This window comes from Emydura macquarii, unplaced genomic scaffold, assembly GCF_026122565.2.
Source record: "Emydura macquarii macquarii isolate MOO-44397 ecotype Brisbane River unplaced genomic scaffold, CSIRO-AGI_Emac_v2 contig_3477, whole genome shotgun sequence".
Lineage (NCBI taxonomy): Eukaryota > Metazoa > Chordata > Testudines > Chelidae > Emydura > Emydura macquarii.
This window is the reverse complement of record NW_027133614.1, coordinates 3,311,905-3,330,327: the sequence shown is the minus strand read 5'-3', so window position 1 is coordinate 3,330,327 and position 18,423 is coordinate 3,311,905. Positions and strand designations below refer to the sequence as shown.

Sequence of the window (18,423 nt, the reverse complement as noted above, 5' to 3'; positions counted from 1 at the left end):
ATAGCTGACCAACAGCTTTAGGGGTTTAAATTGAAGTTCAGGGGTATTTCCTTATTCAAAATTATTCACTTTATAGCTTTTATAGACCAGTCTTATATAATGCTAGTGTCTGTGCCTGTCTACACTACAAATATAAGGGTGTCCGGGGATGCAGTTACATCATGACTCAGTTACAACACAGTTCTGCTTTGTAGTGGAGACAGAATACTCACTGCATTTTATAACCACACTAAAGACTTGGACACATCAGGACCTGTGACACAGAATCTTTTTCTGGTGTTGTCTGGATCTATGAGTCCTAATCCCAGTGCCTCCTCCTAGCTCTTTTTGGTGGCATGCCGGTCCACTTCAAACACAATCGATAAGTCACTCACTGTTTTTCAGATTAGATTTATAACAATTTCCCCCACTTCCTTTAAATGTCTTACTGTTGTCCTTTGTTCTATTTTAAAGTGGACTGAAAGTGTTATATAAAAATCAAATATCTTATTTTCCAATCCATTTTCCATTATTGGCAGATTCTCAGAAAACTGAATTTCTGACAAATATTTAGTAAAAATCAAAAGTCTTTTAAAGAAGAATAAAACAGAGTATTTCCTCAGACACATGACAAATAACATAAATATAGGGTCCAGCTGTACAGTAACCCATGCCAATCTTCTTGAGTTGTCACTGGTTTGAAAAGCAAAAGTCTTCTTTATTCAGTTTTATCAGAAAAATTGTAACTTTTGTTCCCATAAATGATTTCCTGGCCCTTGGGACAAATTAATATCAGGAGCACTGGAGACCTCCATAAATGCATGAGAAGGTGATCCTGCCCAACAGTGAGAACAAAGAGTCCACCCCGTTCTAAGTTCTTTGTCTGGAGAATTGAGTCTATTGTTCTCCTGAAACAAATCCAATCAACGAAGGACAACATGAACCCATACACAGACAAAATCATTGGAATGAGTCCATTCTTTAGGGAAGATCCACCTTTTAAAATGACCTTTACTACAGTACTTACGGTTTAATAGACAAATCTTAATATTATGAAGAATGATAAAATACAAGCAATAAGTGTCTAAATATTTATTAAGTCAATATGCTTATTATGGCTAGAAGCAGCTGCAATGTGGATGAATAAGATTGTTTATTTTTAAATCCATAATGAGGTATGTCACAGATTAAAATAAAACCACATTCTTTGAATGATTAAATATTCTTGAAATAATCCTTGAATGATTAAAAACTTTTCTGCCAAATAGTCCAGTCACAAATGTTGCACTTTTTCTGGTTGCAGTTCCTTTACATTTTTCCTTTCACCAAAATGAAATGTGATTTTTCAGGGCATAAAAAACACATTTATTGCCTGAGACAAATAAGCGATTTGCTTAGTGAGGCATGTCGCCAGTTTTCAAAAGTACTGTGATCACTGGCAGAAGTTCACAATCAACCAACATGCCAGTTCTTGTAAAAATTCACAGAATCTGTTTTCCATATGTGAAAAGTTGCAGAGCAAAGAATGGTGCCTGTAAAGCTGTAGTCAACACCTTCTCATTCTCTTAACACATCATAACAATTTTTAAGTATACTTAATTCTGCTTCAGCTAGGTTTTGAGAGTAGAAAGATTATATTATATGATGTACCTCATCTCAAATTATTAAGCCTAAAAAGTGCACTCATGAGAGTGTATCTACTAGTGATTATAGTAAGGGAAAGGGAGAGAGGAGTACTGGGTTCTAGTGCCTGAATTTGTCATTGACGTGCTGAGTGACCTGGATAAGCCATTTAGCTTCTACATGCCTCAGTTTCCCACTTGTAATAATACTTTGCTTTACAAGGATGCTATGAGGCTTTGTTAATAAAGGTCGGTAAAGTGCTCCAAGATTCTCAAATGAGGATTGCTATAAAATATTCTTTAAGATTTGCAAAACAGTCTAGGAGGATTAATGTGCCTAACTACTCTGAAAAATCTCTAATGATAGTCTGTTGCAGGTATACTTATACCTGCAACCTGTATTCATGGCTTTTTGAGTCTGGTTAATTTGAAAACGCTCATCAATAAATAAACTGAGACCATCAGCATTATTTCAAGAAAGATCTTTGAATGATGGTTGATAATTCTGACAGCAGGAGTAGATTTCAAATTTCCTTCCCAAAGATGAAACAAAACTTCAATATACCAGGGAGTATAAAAATCATAGGAGGCATAAAAAACTGCTTTGCTATTCTGTTTTATTAATTGATCCAAGTCCTCCCTTAATGCTTGGATTAACTTTAATTTGCCATTCATGCTGGCCTTGGATACTTTTCCAAAATTAGGTTTCCTTCCCACACTGTTCTCATTCTGTAATCTCTTCCCCTACCCCTTTTCTCATGCACACAAAAGCATCATTGAGACAACTAACCTCCATAATGCTTTGTGCCAACAAGTGGCTGCTTGAAGCCAAAACGGATGTATCATCGAGGACTGGTAAAGCATGGAATGTTAAAAATACCATGCTGATTTCCTCCCTCCGTGTGGCTAAGATACCTATATGTCAGTCATCGCTTGTGCTCTGTAGTTATCACACAAACATATTTATTTATTTGATATTTACCTTTTCAATTTTCTCATCCAGCATTCTGAAGAATTCCTGTTGGCTTTCAGAGATGTGCATGCTGAAAGACATGAGGAGAGAGTGTCTATATAGGCACAGATTTATGTATTTTCAAATTAATACAGTATTCCAAAATTATTTAAAGAGCCAGTCTCAGGCTCTGGATTACCACTTGGAAAGAGATGTACTTTGTGCTTATCTAGCATTTGCCAACAATGATAGTAACTTCAAATGTCATATATAAACACTGGAAATCTCCCCCCTCCAAAGCTGTATATGATTCTGTCAGAAGCTGTCTAAGGGCCCAGTGGTGCAAGGTGCTGAGTCAATGCGAGTTCTCAGCATTTTGCAGGCTTATATCCTAAAACAGATCTTATCCGTTTTCCTCTCAATGGGTTCAATCTTGCAATCCTTATTCTGGGGAAACGCCCATTAACTGACTGCAAGTTTTGCCCGTATAAGGACAGGAGGATTTGCTTAATGTATGCATGTTACTCCCATTAATATTATTAGGAATTGTGCGCATATCAAGAGAAGACTGAACTCCTTCAGAATCTTTTCTTTTTGTTAGACAGACTACAGGAACTTAATATGCAGCTACAGACTCCAGAGGCAGAGGCTGAGCTAGCCAAGTACTGACAGACCCCTCTGTGTTGAAACTGAAGATTTCTAAGATTGCAGAATGCACCATCACACCAATAAGAAGCCTACAATGTGAAACTAAAGCCCATTTTATAATTCACCCTGAAAGGTCCTTTTGTAGAGCACAGTCTTACCACAGTCAAGCTTCACGTTAAATAGTCAGGAATCTGCTGCACAAACTCCCTTTTTTTAATCCCCAGACTGGGGTTTCACTGCTCTCAGACACTCAGATCATTTACTTCCATTAACTCTGTGGCACCAGGAGGCTCAGGTTTTAGTGAAACCGTGTTTTGCATTAGTGTGCAGGGTTGGAAAATACTATTATTAGTTATCTGTAAAGTGCTGACAGCGTACTTGAATGGAACAAGACACACACGCACACGCACACACACACACACAAAAAAACAGACAGGCCTTGCCCCAAGGGGAGTTTACAATCTGAAAATACAGACACAAAAAAGGACAGGGTCACTCACAGGAGGGTGCTTACAGGGTTTAAAAAAAATATGGGGTGATGAGAGCATTTTATTGATGGGGGTAGGCCTATATGTGGAGTTCATAGGAAAGTGAATTTTCAGGTGGGATTTGAATTAAGACAGGAGTGTCTGGCACACTGGGAAAGGAACGGAATACCAGGCATTGAAAAATAGCATAAAAAGAAACTGCAGTTTGACAGTGCCACTATTTAACTACTGATTCAGCTTATTACATTCAACTTCCAGACTGTCCAGAGGTTTGACTTTTCAACATGATCCTTTGAGCTGTAACAAGTTAATACCCCACCCAAATACCCAATCATATGGTACTTTTTCTAACAAAGCCATGCATATATGCTGTATTTGCTATCAGCATGAGAATATACAGGGCTCTGCTCATGCTGGGATCTTGAATGAAAGAGAGGTTTGAAAGAGAAGTTCTTAGGAATCTGGAAGTAAAATTACAATCTGAGTCAATTTATAAAGCAAGAGAGAATTTTAAAGAGTAGATTAAAAAAAGTGAACACTGTCAAAGTTTTAGAACCAAAGAAAACAGTTTGTTCATGTAATTACACTAAGTCTGTTTTCTGTAACTATTAGGCTTACTACACTGCCAAACAGTTTTCAGTAAGGGCATATATACATAGGCCACAAATTCTATTCTCACATACCTAAACAGGAAGTTCTCTATTTGAGATACAGCGCACACACACACTGTGTTGGTGTAGACAGAAGCATAACTCTGATATATCATTTATAAGATAATGTAGCAATTTAACTCAAGCAGATAACCCAATTGACATGCAAAGTATGACAGAGACAACCAGAATGAGCAAATACCCACCACAGCCTAGTTATCATACTACATTTTCTTAGGAGGAAAGAGCATTTCAAATTCATGTCTGCCTCCACAGCTATCAAAGTGCCAGCTTCCAACACAATAAGAAGAGACTTTCAGGGCCCACCAAAAATGTAATTTTCAGGAAGATTATTTAGCTACAGGGAAAAAATTATCTACTGCTATGTGGGTAAAAAGATAATTCAAATAGTTTATTATAATTCTTCTATCATTAAAAGTCTGTAAGTGTCACTGTTATAAACCATTACCTTCAGGAGTGCATAACTTGGCAGTAAAATTGGCCTTGTGTTGGAGATGCAATACATAAAATCCTGACTTAACATTCTATGGAACTGTGTAAAATTACAATAATACTGGGAATATATACAGCAAAGAGTGAATGAACTATTGGAAGAGAATGAAAACTACCCAAGAATCTAAGATGGCATACTCTTGGGTATTCCTCGTTAAAAAAATGCTTCTGACAAACAAGTGTCTGTATAATCTTTTTTCTTGTGATATTTATGTGTTAGACAACAATAGAAATCTGAAACTATCTTGAAGCATATGCATTTTAAGTTTCATGGCGTGCCACTGGAAATAATGTTTTACAAAAATCTGGAATTCCTAGGTAGATACAATGGTACAAAATAGATTATTTGCTTCATTATACTTCCCAAGGTCCCCATCCTGAGAAGATTTATGCATTTAAATAGTCCCAATAAATGGGATTAATCATGTGTAGAAGATAAATGTGTGAGCAAGTCTTTGCTTTGATTTGTAACATCCAAGTTCTGCTAGATGTAGCAGGAATCTCCATGATTCTAGTTGTACACTTAATTCAACAAATCATTTTTAAAAATCTTCAATTTATGCTTCAATTTATAACTTTTGGTTCAAATTGGGTTTTTTTTTTTTTTTTTTAAAACAAAAAAGATTTTTACCAAAAAAAAATATTCAAGTGTAAAATTCACTTGTTAAATATTAGTTTTTTGTAATTTTTTCTAAAAGAGATTTAGAAGCAGAAATAAAACCTTAAAATACCCAACTGATTACAGTTGGGTGTTTGTGTATTGGATGGAGAGAACTGTTGTACTCGAATATTCAAAAATAGTTTGTGTAAATTTATATATAAATTCAATTGAACTACCTATTTCTATAAGTATAAATGTTGTATAAAAGTTGGCAGGATCAGGTCACTTTGTTATAATGTTAATGTTATAAGAAATAACAGTATATTTATTTTTGTAGAACGATAACAGAACTTGTCTGTAAGTGTCAAAAATATTATCTTATCTAGGTGCATTTCTTTCAGTAAGTCTGGTTTCTGTAGGGACTTTTTAAACACCTGCTTGAAAACAAAAATGGATCAATCAAATTACACAGAAAATAAATCTGTAATCTCTTCCTGCCTTGGATGCATCTGAACAGATGGCTGACTAAAGTAATTTTTTCCCTTTAACACAATCTGATAGTCACCAGCTAGGAAGAGCTACGCTGTGCTCCTGTACTCAAGTGTATCTTTACATCCATGAACCTGCTTTAAATTGTCCCTCTCACCCCAATGAATATTTTTTCCCCATTTATAGCTGTTTCTTAGACTAAAAAGAGGCTGCATTATAGTTCAAGGACTCTTTTGAAAGTTTTTATGATGTGACAGTTTGCACAATGTGCTTTGTGTGCAGCAAGTTTAAGTTTATACTGTATCTTTAGGGCTCTTATATCTAGTAAAGAACAGTGTCTCCTTTATTGCTTAGAATGCAACAACACTGCTTTATAATCTCACTGTTAAGTACCAAATATATGCCACCATGAAATCTTTTATTTTCAGTTTAGTTGGTAATTAAAATGTAATGGCGATTTAGATATGAAACAAGTTATTAATACTGGCACTACTACCGTCACAAGAAGTAAATATGGCATGGCAGTGCTGTGTTTAATGCTGACTGATTTAAAAGGAAATAGCAAGAGAACTTTAATCTAAGGGTTGCATAAACTGACTGCCACATAGCATGCTGTCAGCATATAACAAACACCATCATCATCTTAAATGTTAGTAGTTTAGTCTAATTCCTAAATTTGTCATGCTGTTTATCTATCCTCCTAAGCCCAAACATTGGGCTGAAACTTTGTAATTAACATCTGGTTAGGGTGTGGGTGAATGTGTGTAAACAAATGTATTATGAAATGAGAATATAATGTACTGAGGTACTCTGGTAAGGTGTGGCATGATAAATCTATTCAACAAGGGGAAAAAAGTTTTGCATCTTTGAAAATCAAGCAAAGAACAAGATAGGTACCATGAGAGTGGCTAAAATTCAGCCTGTGACCCTTCTAATACCTATGGAATTGTACAGCATGCCTCAAGGGTACTTCCATCTGTAATACAGCCATGCACAGAGACTACACATCTTGGCATGCCCCAACATCGAATCATAGAATATTAGAGTTGGAAGGGACCTCAGGAGGTCATCTAGTCCAACCCCCTGCTCAAATCAGGACCAACCTCAGCTATATCATCCCAACCAGGGCTTTGTCAAGCCTCAGCTTAAAAACCTCTAAAGACGGAGATTCCACCACCTCCCTAGGTAACCCATTCCAGTGCTTCACCACCCTCCTAGTGAAAAACATTTTCTTAATGTCCAACCTAGACCTCCCGCACTGCAACTTGAGACCGTTGCTCCTTGTTCTGTCAGCTGCCACCACCGAGAACAGCCTAGCCCCATCCTCCCTGGAACCCCCTTTAAGGTAGTTACAGGCTGCTATCAAATCCCCCCTCATTCTTCTCTTTTGCAGACTAAACAAGCCCAGTTTCCTTAGCCTCTCCTTATAAGTTTTGTGCTCCAGCCCCCTAATCATTTTTTGTTGCCCTCCGCTGTACTATCTCCAACTTGTCTACATCCTTTTGATAGTGGGGGCCCCAAAACTGGACACAATACTCTAAATGCGGCCTTACCAATGCCGAATAGAGGGGAACAATCACTTCCCGTGACCTGCTGGCAATGCTCCTCCTAATGCAGCCCAATATGCTATTAGCCTTCTTGACAACCAGGGCACACTGCTGACTCATACCCAGCCTTTTATCCACTGTTACCCCCAGGACTTTTTCTGCAGAACTGCTGCCTAGCTCGTCGGTCCCCAGTCTATAGCTGTGTATGGGATTCTTCTGTCCTAAGTGGAGGACTCTGCACTTTTCTTTGTTGAACCTCATTAGATTTCTTTTGGCCCAATCCTCCAGTTTTTTTAGGTCCTTCTGTATCTTATCCCTATCTTCCAGGGTATCTACCACTCCCCCCAGTTTAGTGTCATCCGCAAACTTGCTGAGGGTGCAATCTACCCCATCTTCCAGATCCTTAATGAAGATGTTGAACAAAACCGGCCCCAGGACCGACCCCTGGGGCACTCCACTTGTGACTGGTTGCCAGCTAGACATGGAGCCATTGATCACTACTCATTGAGCCCTATGCTCTGGCCAGTTCTCTATCCATTTTATAGTTCATTCATCCAACCCATACTTCTTTAACTTGCTGGTAAGAATACTGTGAGAGACAGTATCAAAAGCTTTGCTAAAGTCCTGAGCAGTTCTCAATAAGCTGTCCATCTGTATCAAAAATGTGAAGGAGCCTGCATTCTTCTCTGTTTTATTTAAGTTAGGTGTGATCCTTTGGTTGCTAGGAAGCTCCCAACATAGCCTTTACTTGGGCAAAGTTTGGGCATTTTGGGGGTATTGCTTTAATTCAGTAAGCATTGATTCTATTACATTTATGAAGCGTAACTTACTTTGCTCTGGGTTGATGTACTAATCCTGGGACCTCTTTGTTAGATTTAAGTCTTACATTTGAACTGGCACTTTTTTCCTGCAAGACACAAAACCACATATATAATTAGCATTTATTAAACACATTTTCTCCATATTTGTCATCAGAATATTACTTTCTAGTATACAGTAACCAGTCTCTGGAAATCGATTTGTAAAATTCCAGGTATTTATAAACTAAGCATTAACATGAGGAAGCCAAATAAAAAAATCCAAAGGAAATCTATGGGTCCTGTAATAGTACAGCTAGCAACCCACATGTACTCGTTAAAAATGACAGAGACCTGATGGCTCAGGGAATGAGTAATAGGCTACAAAACCTTGGGCCTCCAGGTCACTGGTTCAAATCTAACACAGGCTGATAGTAATCAAAGCTGTTACTATCAGACGACTGTCTAGTAGCGATGCAAAATCTGATTCTAGTTACTCGTAAACAGGTGATTATGTCACAAGTAGCACTAAGCAGCGTGGACTGATTTAAATCACCAAGAAAAAATCATTGATTTAAATCAAGTTTCCCATTTATACTTCACATATTTCTTATACAATGGTGCAAATCTGATCACTAAAACATGTAAATTTACAACTCAATACAGCATTTTACAACACCTAGGAGGGTATACTTTGTGTAATTTTTTAGATAACTTGATTTTTATTAGTTTAGGAAATAGTACATAATGCTCATTACCTGTGTCAAGCTGCAAATGCAGCAGAAGTACATTAGAAATGGTAAGAACTAAAGCACACACAAACACAATAGCACTTATATTTTATTAAACTAAATCTTAAATGCTACATAAATGTTTCATGTTTGCAATTGCAGCAGTCTCCTGAGTTGCCTGCTGACGGCTGTCAAACTCTTTTTTTTTTTTTTTTTTTAATTTTCATATTTTATTAACTCTAACAGAGAAGACATCACAACATTAAATGTACGATGTCCTTAAAACTTCTACAGCTAGCTCTCATCTTCCCCACTCCCACTGTCATTTTTATTCATAGACAAACAAAAATACGAGTTTTCCTGCTTTTTCAACTCCCAGTCGATGTCTTAGCTTTGAGTGAATAATACCAAACGATGAAGAGTATATAGGAAGCTGAGTGTGTACTGAATAAGGTCTTCCCTTTTTCTTTCCAGTCCATTCCTCTGTTCCTTTCTACTCTGCCTCCATCCTTTGCTCTCTGTCTTTAAGACAGTGTCTTAACTAACTCCTCTGCTTTGCTTGGCCTAGCTCCACCACCACATAAGCACAGAACAACAACAATCCTATCCAGCCTGTGTCTTCCTTTGCACAGGTGATTTTAGTCTGCTGAGAAACAGAAACAAACAGAAACTGAAAGCCCAGAACTTTCAAGAAGCAAGAGCTTGTAGTCAGGCTGGACAGACTAGAGCCATTAATTCATTTTAATGAGACTGTAAGTGTAGGTTTAGCATGTTTGTGATGAGATTTAATTGTAACTGTTATTTTTTAAACAAGAGAGAAATTTAGTATTTTATTGATGATTTAAAAAAAAATTCAAAACAATGTGATTTAAATTAAAAAAATGATTGATTTTATCCACCTTGATTGGCACCTTTAATGAGGTGGTGAGGCAAAATACTTAAGGGTCACAGAAATTGAACTAACCTCTTACCACTAGAGTTGGCTCCCTCAGAACGGGGGTGGGAGGGGTGTTAAAGAAGACTTCTGTCTCCCAGGCTGTCAATTCAGCACCTTGTTGAAAATGCTAGGATCACACTCAGATGCTCACTATTAAAAATGCCATGTTCTTTCTTTCTCCCTCATGCACATGCACCCTTCAGTTCTTCCACTCCACAAAACATGGGTGGGTGGATAAGTAAAGCAGCAGCAGAAAAAATTTTGGGCATGGTAACAGAAAGGAATATCACTGAAGAAATTTCTTTAGGAAGAGAACTGTTACAGCTTTAAATTAAAGACAAGTCAATGGCAGGAGTCAAGTGTAGGTCTGCATTTGTCATAGAGCAGCAGATTAGAGCAGGCAACACGGAGAACAAAAAAATCAAATGTGGATGTGAAATGAACAAAAGAGCAGTAATGGGAGATTTTACCTATTCAGCCATAAAATAGGACAGAAGGGGACAAAGGAATAAAACAAGCAATACGCCTATGGGCAGGTACACAACTGTGTCCTGTCCTGTATAGAAATCCATTAAAAAAAAGGGGGGAAGGGGGCAGGAGAAAATCTTTGGCTTATCTTCAAGCCAGTATGTCAAGATAATGCCTTGTTTTCAGTACAAAAATTTGCTATGAACCAAAACTTGGCATACAAGGTGTCACTTACCTTGACAAAATTTGGAAGAGAGTATGGCCATTTTTAACTTAAATATTATTAAAGTCATTTGCATTAGAGAAATCTGACAGTACAGATGGTGTAGAACAGAGTCAAATGTTTCAGTCTATCAACTAAATAAATCAATCTAATATCTTTGTTACTTTGTTGCAACAATTTTTGAAAAGTGTAAACTAAAATTTAATTTTTTTGTGATTTTTTTTTGGTCTTCTATAGTCTATTTTAAAAATAGGTTGGTGAGTTCCTGGATTTTAAAAGTGGGTTATTATACAATTAATTCTTGAATGAATAATTCCACAAGGACTGGAAGCATCAACTTATGCACGCACGATACCTTTTCAGGTGCAAATCACTGTAACCTCTCTGAAAGGACTGTAAGACTGAGGCTATATCTACACCACAACCTACATTAGCAAAACTTATCTCTCTCAGGGTATGAATATTCCATCTCTCTGAGCAACATAAGTTTCACTGACATAAGCACTTTTGTGTACAGCACTATATTGGCAGGAGAATTTCTTCCACTGACATATCTCGTGCCACTCCTGGAGGTGTTTTTTTTAAGCCCAGGGGAGAGCTCTCTCCTGTTGATATAGAGCATCTTCACCAGACTCGCTGTAGCGCTGTACATATAGACATGGCCTGAGTGGTGTGTCACTTGAAAATTAGTTAATGAAATTCAGAAAAAAACAAGCCGAAACCTGGACCTTTACTCATATCTCTACATCTTATCTCACCATTATTCAATGGCACAATGCTGCAGCATAAGGATAAAGGGTGCAACCCACCTTCTGAGTTCCCTTGCTTTCTTAGCATTTTTTAATCTTGCTTCAACAGTTATTTGTAAATGACTTTTTTTTGCAAGTGTGCATGTATGATAAACCGATAAAATTGTCAAGTGAAAGAGAAGAGGAGTAGATTTCAAGGCTAATGAGAGGGAAAGAGATGCCAGGCTGGGCACATATCAGAAACAGAGGTACAAGGTCAACTTCCAGTCTCATATACCTAGCATGTCTTGCTGTTGTATCCCAAAATATCTGCTGCTGTGCTAGCCAGCATGTGGTAATGGATATTGGAGACATACAGTGATGTGTACCACATATTTGGAATTAGAATACAGCCCAAAGTATGCAAGTTCAGTGGCTATAGGTGCACACCACCTAGTAATGAAAATGGAAGTTGAATTCTGATCTCCCCTTCCCAACACTCATATACCACACCTCATTTCATACCCCTTCTTGCACTCCTCCCAAAGATACATGCCATGTCTCCACTGGATGTTTGCCCCAATTCTTACCACCAGTGCAAACCCTTATTAAAAGGAAGGAGAGCTGTGATTTGCACCTTACTCTGGTTTGAAGCACGGATAAATTACATCAGTGTAAATCACAACTTTCCTTGTCTACCCTTGGGGTTTTCACTAATTTAACTACATGGGTGGCTGGAATCAAGACAATCCCCACCACTGACGAGGCCTTAGTTAGCTTCTAAGAAGAAACTTTTGTCAACCAAGAGCAATTAAAAGATCTGAGAAAAAAATAATTTGTATTTACATAGAAACCACAGCATACAAAATATTCATGTAGTGCCCAACACTCCTGGACATATTTTTATACTCATGTGACAGATGATGAAACAGGTGCAGAAAGATTAAGAGGCTTGTCCAAGGTCACTCCGGAAAACCTCACGATAGAGCTGTGAACAGATTCCCAGATCTCTTGACTCCCAGTCTTGTGGTATTGTGACAAGATCTATTACCCTACGAAATGGGCATCAGTAATGAATAAAATTAAATGATTTGGTAATTTCAATTATTTTATTTAATCAGAGTATGTTTCTTCTCCCCCCCTCCCCACTCTCCATCTGTTGCTCAGCTGAGTAATGGGCAGAAGAAAAGGAATTAAAAAAACAGACAACAAATAAAAACCGAGCCCAACTCATTCTTATGAGGGTCTGTCTTAAGCTGGCTCACCACTATGTTTATAGCTATTATTTACCAACAATAATATTTTGTAACATAGGACAAATATTTGCTGTGATAAAAATAGATTTTCAGAAATAATTCTCCAAAGCATAAACAAAATAAATCAAATATTTCCTGTCATTTGGAAGACAAATTAATTCAGTAGTAATTAATTATCTGGATTATAATACTAAAAAAAAAAAAAGTAAGCAACCAAGAAAAACAAATGATTTGGAACCAACAAGCTATGTACTTGGCTAGCCTACATAACTATGCAGTGCTATTTATGTTACTCTTCGCTCCCTTTCCTCCTGTTGTTATGCCTGTTGTTAAACCCCTCACCCCATACACACATACTTATTGTGTGCTGAGTTAAATTATGCACCCATTCTGATAATAATTAATATGTAATATGCATATATAACAAATATGCATTTGCTGAACTTTATGCAATTTGCACTCTGACGTCAATAGGACTACTCACAAGCATGAAGTCAATCACACAAGTGAGGCCTTGTCTATACAAAAACTTATTATTATTTAAGTGTTGCTTATTTCAGTTTAATTTAAACTTGTTCACATTCAGTTTAAACTAAACCAAAATAAGCTACTTTTAAACTGAAATAAGAATGGGTTTGCATTGGTTCAGCTATATTGGCTTGAAAACTGATTTAAGTTAAACTGGTGCAATTTTCCTGTGTGGATCAGGAAAATTAAACTAATCAAATTAAACTAAACCAAAATGAGCCTGGATTAAACCAAAATACGAGTTTCCACACAGTCTCTTACATTTGTTTAACTGAATCAGTTTAAAAATCAAACCATAAGTTAAACCAGTGCAACTCTGCATACGGGCAAGCCCTAACGCTTTGCAGAACCGGAACCCTAGATTTTAAACTATTCAGGGTAGGGACTCTGTGTTTTCTGACATGTTTGTACAGGGCATAGCACAATGGATCTTCAATCCTCACTGGGGCCTTTGGGCATTACCACACAATGAAAAACAGCAATAGTAGAAAAAAGGAGTGTAATAACAGTACTCAACAACATATACGCATGTCAAGCCTGTCATTCCTGAGCAATCTTATAGAGAAGCTAGGAAAAGGCCAACTATAAGATCATATAACTGAAGCCAACATTCTAGAACCAGCACAATCTGGATTAGGCCAGGACACAGAACTGAATCTGCTTCAGTGGCACTGACGGATGATCTCCTGTCAATGTGAAGAGAACAGATATCCAGTCTAATCCTCCTGGAGTGTTCAACAATGTTGACCATGAGATACTGACACCTTACCTGAGAGAGGTGGCATGAATCCAGGGTAATGCATTAACATGGTTTGAGTCCTTCCTAGACGATGCACCCAAAGAGTAGTGATGGGAAATTTCACCTCCATTACTAGACCCTTCATATGTGGGGATCTACAAGGCTAAATTCTCTCTCTAATCCTATTCAACATCTCTATGGAACCACTAAGTGAACTGATCAGAGGACATGAACTCAAGTGCCTGCAATATGCAGATGATACAATATAGGTGATTGCACGCCACAGTGCACGGTTCCCGGAACTTTTTTCCCCTTAGCAGCCCCCGTAGGGCCGGCTCTGGTGCCCCCTGGAGTGCCGCGCCCATGCCGCAGCACATGAGGCACTGCCGGCCCTACGCACCCTCAGTCCCTTCTTTCTGCCAACTCCGACAGCGGGGACGGAGGGCGGGTGTGGAATGGATATGAGCAACACATCTCGAAGAACAACAGATACTGGTAAGTAACCTTGTTTTCTATCTTCGAGTGATTGCTCATATCCATTCCAATATAGGTGATTAAATAGCCATACCTCGGAGGTGGGTAGGAGTTACCGGTGAGCTGCCCTCAGCACGGCTCTGCCGAATCCTACGTCCTCTCTCGTCTGCTGAACAATGGCGTAGTGGGACGTGAAGGTATGCACCGACAACCAGGTGGCTGCTTTGCAGATGTCCTGCAGGGGCACTCTCTCCAGGAAGGCCGCAGAGGAGGCCTTAGCTCTGGGTGAATGCGCTGTGAAGACACCCGGCAGCGGCACATTCACCTGCTCCTAGCAGCACTTGATGCAGGATGTGATCCACGCGGAGATGTGCTGGGTGGAGACCGGTGATCCTTTCATCCGGTCCCCCCCCCGTGGCGAGGAGCTGCGCCAATTTCTGGAATGGCCGTGTCTTTGATGTAACAGGCCAGGGTTCGTCTCTCGTCTAGCGAATGCCATCTCCAAACCCAGACCACGCGGTTTGGGAAACACAGGGAGAGATCAATCGTGGTTATAACGAGGTTCGGAAACCAACCCAGGCTAGGAGGCCGGACATGGCCTCTACTGCAGTTTATCAATATAGAATAGTGTATAAGGGGGCTCCGAGGTCAAGGCCTTAAGTTGGAGACCCCCCAAGCTGAGTTAATGGCCGCCCGCAAGGCTCCCGTCCACGAAGCGCGGCAGAGGGCGTGAAGCCATGGGTTCCGAAGGGGAGGCCCCTATGAGTCTCGAGAGGACCAGGCTGGTATCCCAGGGAGGCACCGGGTTGCGGACCTGGGGATGCTGCCTCTCGACCCCCTTGAGCACCCCGACCAACATGGGATGGGAGAACGGGGATCTCCCCGCTAGCAGGTAATGGAAGGCCAAAATAGCTGCCAAGTGGACTGTGAACGAGGCCAGCACTAGACCCCGTAGTACTCCAGGGTCGCCTGCAGAGGCAAGAGGCTGGCGGGATTCCCCGGGACTCCGCCCAAGAGGTAAACCATGACCACTTAGGTTGATACACGACCTGTGTAGAAAGGGTCTCTGCTGTCCAGCAGGAGTTGTGGGACCTGCACCGAGCAGGCCCCCCTACCTCCGTCAGCCACAGAGCCTCCAGGCCGTGAGCTGCCGGGAATCCGGGACCGGGTGCAACAGGGCACTGTGGTCCTGGGAGAGATGGTCATGCCGCCTCGGAAGCCCCATGGGCAGGGCGGGGCGAACGAAAGGTCCAGCAGCATGCTGAGCCAGCGCTGGCTCGGTCAGGCCTGAGCAGCGAATATGACATCCGCCCTGCCTGTTCATGTTCGGTAAGACCTTTGGCAGGAGTGGAGTGGGCGGGAACGCATACCTGAGGGTCCCCGTCCCATTACTGAGGAACGTATCTGAAAGCAACCCAGTCACAAGACCCCGGCGCAAGCCGAGCCTTGGCACTGCGCATTCCCAACCGACACGAACAGATCCGGTTGGGGGACACCCCACTTCTGGAGGATCGCAGTGACTATCCCTGAGTGCAGCGACCAGTCGTGGTGGGATAAAAACGACCTGTTGAGGCGATCCGCCTCGTCGCTCTTCACTCCCATGAGGTGAGATGCACTCCAGCAAAGTCGTGCCTCATGGCAAAGCCACACGATGGGTAGTTTCCTTGCAGAGAGGCCGGGAGGGTGCCCCTCCATGCCTCTTCATGTGAAGTGGCTGCAGTGTTATCCGGCAGCGCCTGCCCCACTCTGCCTGTCAGGAATTGGAGGAACAGCCTGCATGCTAGGCGAACAGCTCTCAGGTCCTCCATGGTGACCTGCAATCACTTTTCCTCCACCGACCAGAGCCCCCGAGTGCTCAGGTTGGCACCCATGTGGCTCCCATCCCACATACGAGTTGCCGGAACTTAAGGTGACCAACGGGATCAGTTCCGTGTAAGGGAACGCCCTTCCCTACTGCCCTGGGGAATCTCCATCAGTCCAAGGAGGCTAGGGCAGGTGGGGGAACTGGACCACCCAGTTCAGTGGGTGTTTGCTCGGCACACATACCAAGGCCAACCATGCCTGAAGCGGCCTGTGCCTTGGGCGAGCTAGCCTCACTATGTATGTGCAGGCTGGCATGTGGCCTAACAGCAGTCGGCAGTGCCTTGCTGTTGTTGTGGAGTGTCGGTGCAGCTGGGAGATGATAGAGACCAGCACCTAAAAACATGGCTGACGCAGGAATGTTCTGGTCTGGGGAGCGTCCAGGGTGGCCCCCAGGAACACTATGCGTTTCGCTGGCGTCAGTGGACATCTGTTCATTCATGAGCAGACCAGCCTGATGCACGTGGAGCAGTGTAAGTCGTGCTGACCTGCACTGGGAACCTGGGCCTACACCCATCAACCAATCAACCAGGAAGGGAAGGTTTGCACCCCTTTCGTCTGAGGTGGGCCGCCATTACCGCCACGCAAGTGGTGAACACCCCTGGAGCCGAAGATAGGCCAAGAGGCAGGCTGTAAATTGGTAGTAGGAGCCAGCCCTTGTTGGCTCCGGAGGATGGACCCATGAAGTATGCATCCTTGTAGGGCGAGGGCGGCATACTAGACTCCTGGATCCAGGCATTCTGGATAGATTGCTGCACCTCCTGGACAGGCCTAATGGTTGCAGCCCAGAGTACGTCCTCATGGAACTTGCTGGGGCTATGTCTCTACCCACCGGGGCAGCAGCGACGCTTGACGTTTGGAGCGCTGCCTTAGCCAGCGTGATTCCTCCACACAGAATGGCAGAAGCCAACCTCAAGATAGGGGCCCGCTATTGGGCAACTCCTGGTGTGCCCTGAAATCTTTCCATGGCGCCACGTGGCCCCCAGAGACTGCCTCGTCCGGGAAGGGGTAATAGGACTACCGAGGAAGTCTTGCGGGTGCTCCCCTTGCCGAAGGGGTGCACCCATAGGAGGGTGTCTCCACGTGGTCCGACTCCTCAACCGAGGAGTGGTGTTCATGAGCCTCAGACTGTGCCAGGGTACGGACTGTACCCTTACTAGCACTTTTGCTGCATGCTTGGACACTTTGAGGGGGCGCCGGCTGTTTCGACGACTGCCCCCCCCCGTGGGACCCGAGCCACCACACAGGCGGTTGTCCTAGGTCCCGGGTGCCTTGTCCAGGCCGGGGACCGTGCTTCCACTGCTTACTGCTGAGGGGAGCTCCAAAGAGCCCCTCAGCCTTGTGGAGAGCTGCAGTACGGGCGTGGAGTCCCAGTGCCGTGTGGCCCCCGGTACCGCATGGAGCTGCGGCGCTGTTGCAAGCTCTGGCCCCATTTGGGGGCTGCGGTGCTGGTAGAGCCCCGCTGTCTTGGGGGTATGGAGCCGACTAGAGTCGCACTGCTGCCTGGGGTTCCAGCCTCGTCTGGGGCTGCGGAGCCGGTGGGAGCCCAGCTGCCACCTGGAGCACCAACCCCGCTTCGGGCTCTGGAGACGGTGGGAGCCCCACTGCCGCCTGGGGCTCCGGCCCCTCCTGGGGGTGCGGAGCCGGCTGGAGTCCCATTGCCGCCGGGGGCTCCAGCCTTGTCTGGGGTGTGGAGCCTGCGGGAGCCTAGCTGTCGCAGGGGGCTCCGCTGCCCAGAACCGTGGAGCATGCGGGTGGCGCCAGTCAGCTGGGGCCCAGCTGCCGCCAGGTGCTCCGGCCTGCCTGGGGCTGCGGAGCCGGCAGAAGCCCCGCTGCTGCTCTTTTTTTTTTTTTTTCTTCTTTTCTTTTCTCTGCTCCGGCCCCTGGTTGCGGAGCCGGCAGGAGCCCAGCTGTCACCGGGGGCTCCGGCGCCGCCTGGGGGGTCCGGTGCCAGGAGAGCCCCGGCACCGCTTGGCCCGGCACCGGGGGTAAGTCCCCGGCGCCTGGAGTGCCCGCCCCGCTTCGGGCTCCGGTCCCGCATGCGGCTGCGGAGCCGGCGGGGAGCGTGGAGTCGGCCAGAGGAACTCCGGCCCCTGCCCCCAGCTGCAGAGCGGGCGGGGCGCCATTCAGCTGGAGTGCAGCTGCAGCTTGGGGCCGCGGAGCCGGCAGGAGCGCCGCTGCCGCCGGGGGCTC

The 18,423-nt window shown here is 43.1% G+C and overlaps 1 protein-coding gene across 2 annotated transcripts in view; it reads right to left on the bottom strand.

Moving 5' to 3' along the window:
• Window positions 1–18,423, bottom strand: part of CUNH1orf21 (chromosome unknown C1orf21 homolog) — a 213,008-nt gene that overhangs the window by 12,583 nt on the left and 182,002 nt on the right. For both annotated transcript variants that reach the window (XM_067535186.1, XM_067535187.1), the window contains exons 4-5: window positions 8,320–8,396; window positions 2,584–2,644 (exon numbers count right to left, since the gene is read on the bottom strand). In XM_067535186.1, the coding sequence (XP_067391287.1) occupies window positions 2,584–2,644; window positions 8,320–8,396 (138 nt within the window). The remainder of the gene's footprint in view (window positions 1–2,583; window positions 2,645–8,319; window positions 8,397–18,423) is intronic.